Here is a 2,999-nt window from a genome sequence, read left to right as displayed (position 1 = left end):
CTTAGTCTTAATTAGAGGCAGATTAGCTCTTGCTCAGATGTATTGATTTCTAGGCAGAAAATGTTAAATTTAAGAAGTTTTGTTTCTTTAGAGCAATGCTACTCCAGCTTCACTGTGCTTAAGAAATCACCGAGAGGACTTGTTAAAACAGATTTTTGGGCCCCACCTCCAGAGATTCTGTAAGTCTGGATGGAGTTCAAGAATTTGAATTTCTACTAAATTTCCAGAAGATGCTGATGCACCAGTCCTGTCTCTGGACTAGATTTTAATTAGCAGTTATTAATAGTTAGAGCCATAAAATTAACTCACTTTCTTTGTCATTGTTTTCCTTGTGTGTAAACAGCAGAGGATCATTTTTAGTTATATAATAACCAAGAAATATTTGTGTGTGTGTGTGTGTAGCTGTATTTTACAGAAACCACTTTAAAGCTACAAATTTTACTTATCTATGCATGTTCTAAATATATATATATATAAATCACATATACATGTGTATATGGTATATGACTTTCTGAGGTGATGTCGTAAACAGTATTGAAGAGACATTGCTCCAAAAATCAAGAAACTTAATATCAGAAAGAAATTGTGATGAACAAAAATTGATAAAGTTTTTAGGACCCCCTTGACAGTGCCATTGAGATTTTTGAAAATTAGAGCAGTACAGTTTGGAATTCTGAGACACTTGGAGTTTCAGCAAGGGAATCCTGTATATTAATGCAATCAGTTTTTTTATTTTTGTTTTTCTAGATCTAATTACTTGTTTGGACACTGCATCCAATTTTTTGGAACCTGAGTTCAGGTATGATCATATTTGTGACTTTTTTTTTTTTTTTTTTGCTTAAATGTTACTCTTCATTCACTTCTTCATTTTCATTCTGTATACTCTTAGGGTTAATGTATATTGTGTGATACGTATCATTGTTCCGAGACTTCAATAAATTAGAACTTATTTAAAGCTTATTTAAAGCATAAAGCCATTTAGTTGCATGTTTACATTTTGCTTTTATTGTAGCACTTAGATCTGCAAAATGAAAGTATTTTAATATGCTTTGAAAGTAGAACTAGTTGCTTTTCAAAATCTGGCAAAACTGCTAATAAAAGTTGAAAAGGTATTTATGTTTTTTCAAAAAATTGAAAGAGCATGGTTTTGGCTGTTTAGAATTCTCCGGTGTTGTTACTCAAGTACCATTTCTACTGTTTTTCTTCTTTATGCCTTTATGCCTCTAATCGAGTTCCTATTTCTGTTTGCTGGCTGCCATTCACACTGCTGCCAAGCTGTTTTCCAAATACATATCTGACCGTTTCCCTGCTGAAAAGTCTTGAGAAACTACTTGTTATGAGAAAAAACAGTTGTTCCAATTTCCTTAACCTGGTCTTCTGGGTCTTTCACAAGCAGTCCTCAGGCCGTTTTTCCAGTCTCATCTTATGTTCTCCATATTGAAATGACTCTGAGTTGTTTACACTGCTCTGAGCTCACAGAGCTTTTACCAGAAAACACTTGCCTCCTCTCTGGTTGGCAGGTCATTCTCATCTTTCAAGAGCCATCTTACTAACTTCCTCCAAACTTACTACCACTTCCCCCAAGAACCTTAATTTTGTCTTCAAGAATGGTTCTGTGTGGGAAGGGGGCCCTCTTCAGCATTTGAGGGGGACCCTGGTTAGCTGGGGTAACCCTGGCATCAGTGTATGGTAGACAGCTCTGGCAGAGGGTCAGCTGCACTCGTGCCACTCTCCAGCTCCATGATCTGCCACAAATCCGAGCTCCCATTGTCCCTCTCTGGGGCTGCTGTACTATCGCCTATTGGCGTCCCAGCCTCCACTCATGATATCTTTTTTCTTCCCAGGAGCCAGAATCATCTTTTTTAAAAATACTAATCAGATTATGTATGTAAGCTGCCAAAATCCTTTACTAGCTTCCTATTTTTACTTAGAAATATATTCCAGACTCCTCACCATAGCCCACAAGGCTCCTGCATTACCTGCCCTTCTGTCCAGTCTTCTCTCTGATTAACCTTAGTTTTGCTTTCTGCCACCTACTCGCACTGCTGTCCTCACTTCCAGACATGCCCCAGGCCGTCGTGCCTCATGCTGTTCTCTTCCCTCTGACAAGTGTGCATTTCCCACCACTTGTTCTAGTGACATCCCTTAACTCACTGCTGAGGCTTCAGTTTCTAAGAGAGCCACTCTGCCACCCCCATTCCCTGACTGGGGGCGGTACAGAGTCCTGCGTAAGAGCACGGACTCCAGAGCCCATTTGCTGCCTGCTAGCTGTGTGAATGGGCATACAGTTCCTTAATTTCCCAGTTCCCTGAAATGAGGACAACACTAGCGTCTCCTCCATAGGGGTCTTACATGGATTACCTAAAGCACTTAGGGTGCTACCTGGCAGTTCATTCAGTTTACTGAATTATTTTGTTACTTGTATTAAGTTAGATTTCTTCCGGTTATTTCAGCGTGACTTTTCTTCATAGCAGAATCAAAATCAATTCTTTGTGTAAGTATTAGTTTAATGTCTTCTGCCACTGGAATATAAACTCAGTGAGGACAGGGGCAATATTTGTTTGACTTTTGTAAACCCAATACCTTGTACTGCCCTACACCCAACAGATAGCATAATAGACATTCAAATAAATGTGTTGGGTGGATGGGTAGCAGCGGGAGTGAATGTACTTCTTTTAATACAGCTTAAATTGGATCAATAGAGGGTTGGTAAAACATATTATGGCATATCCATAGAATAGAATATTATGTAGCTCTTAAATTTGATGAATAGGTCTTATAGCAAAAACGTGTCTACCATTCATTATGAAATAAAATAATTAAGGCAGTATGTAATAAGAAAAAAAAAAAGTTGCAAATGTGTGAGTAAAGACACATTATATATGTATGGATGGAAGAAAGTCTGAAAGGGCTTTTTAGAACTGGTGGTCCTGGCCAGACACGGTCATTCACACCTGAAATCCCAGCACTTTGGAAGGCTGAGATGGGCGGATCACCTG

At 38.6% G+C, this 2,999-nt stretch overlaps 1 protein-coding gene across 1 annotated transcript in view; it reads left to right on the top strand.

Moving 5' to 3' along the window:
* Positions 1–2,999, top strand: part of DCBLD2 (discoidin, CUB and LCCL domain containing 2) — an 88,318-nt gene that overhangs the window by 54,105 nt on the left and 31,214 nt on the right. The window contains exon 3 of the mRNA XM_011971630.1: positions 748–799. Within this exon, the coding sequence (XP_011827020.1) occupies positions 748–799 (52 nt within the window). The remainder of the gene's footprint in view (positions 1–747; positions 800–2,999) is intronic.

Source organism: Mandrillus leucophaeus, unplaced genomic scaffold (assembly GCF_000951045.1).
Source record: "Mandrillus leucophaeus isolate KB7577 unplaced genomic scaffold, Mleu.le_1.0 Scaffold1231, whole genome shotgun sequence".
NCBI lineage: Eukaryota > Metazoa > Chordata > Mammalia > Primates > Cercopithecidae > Mandrillus > Mandrillus leucophaeus.
This window is presented reverse-complemented; position numbering and strand designations above follow the sequence as displayed.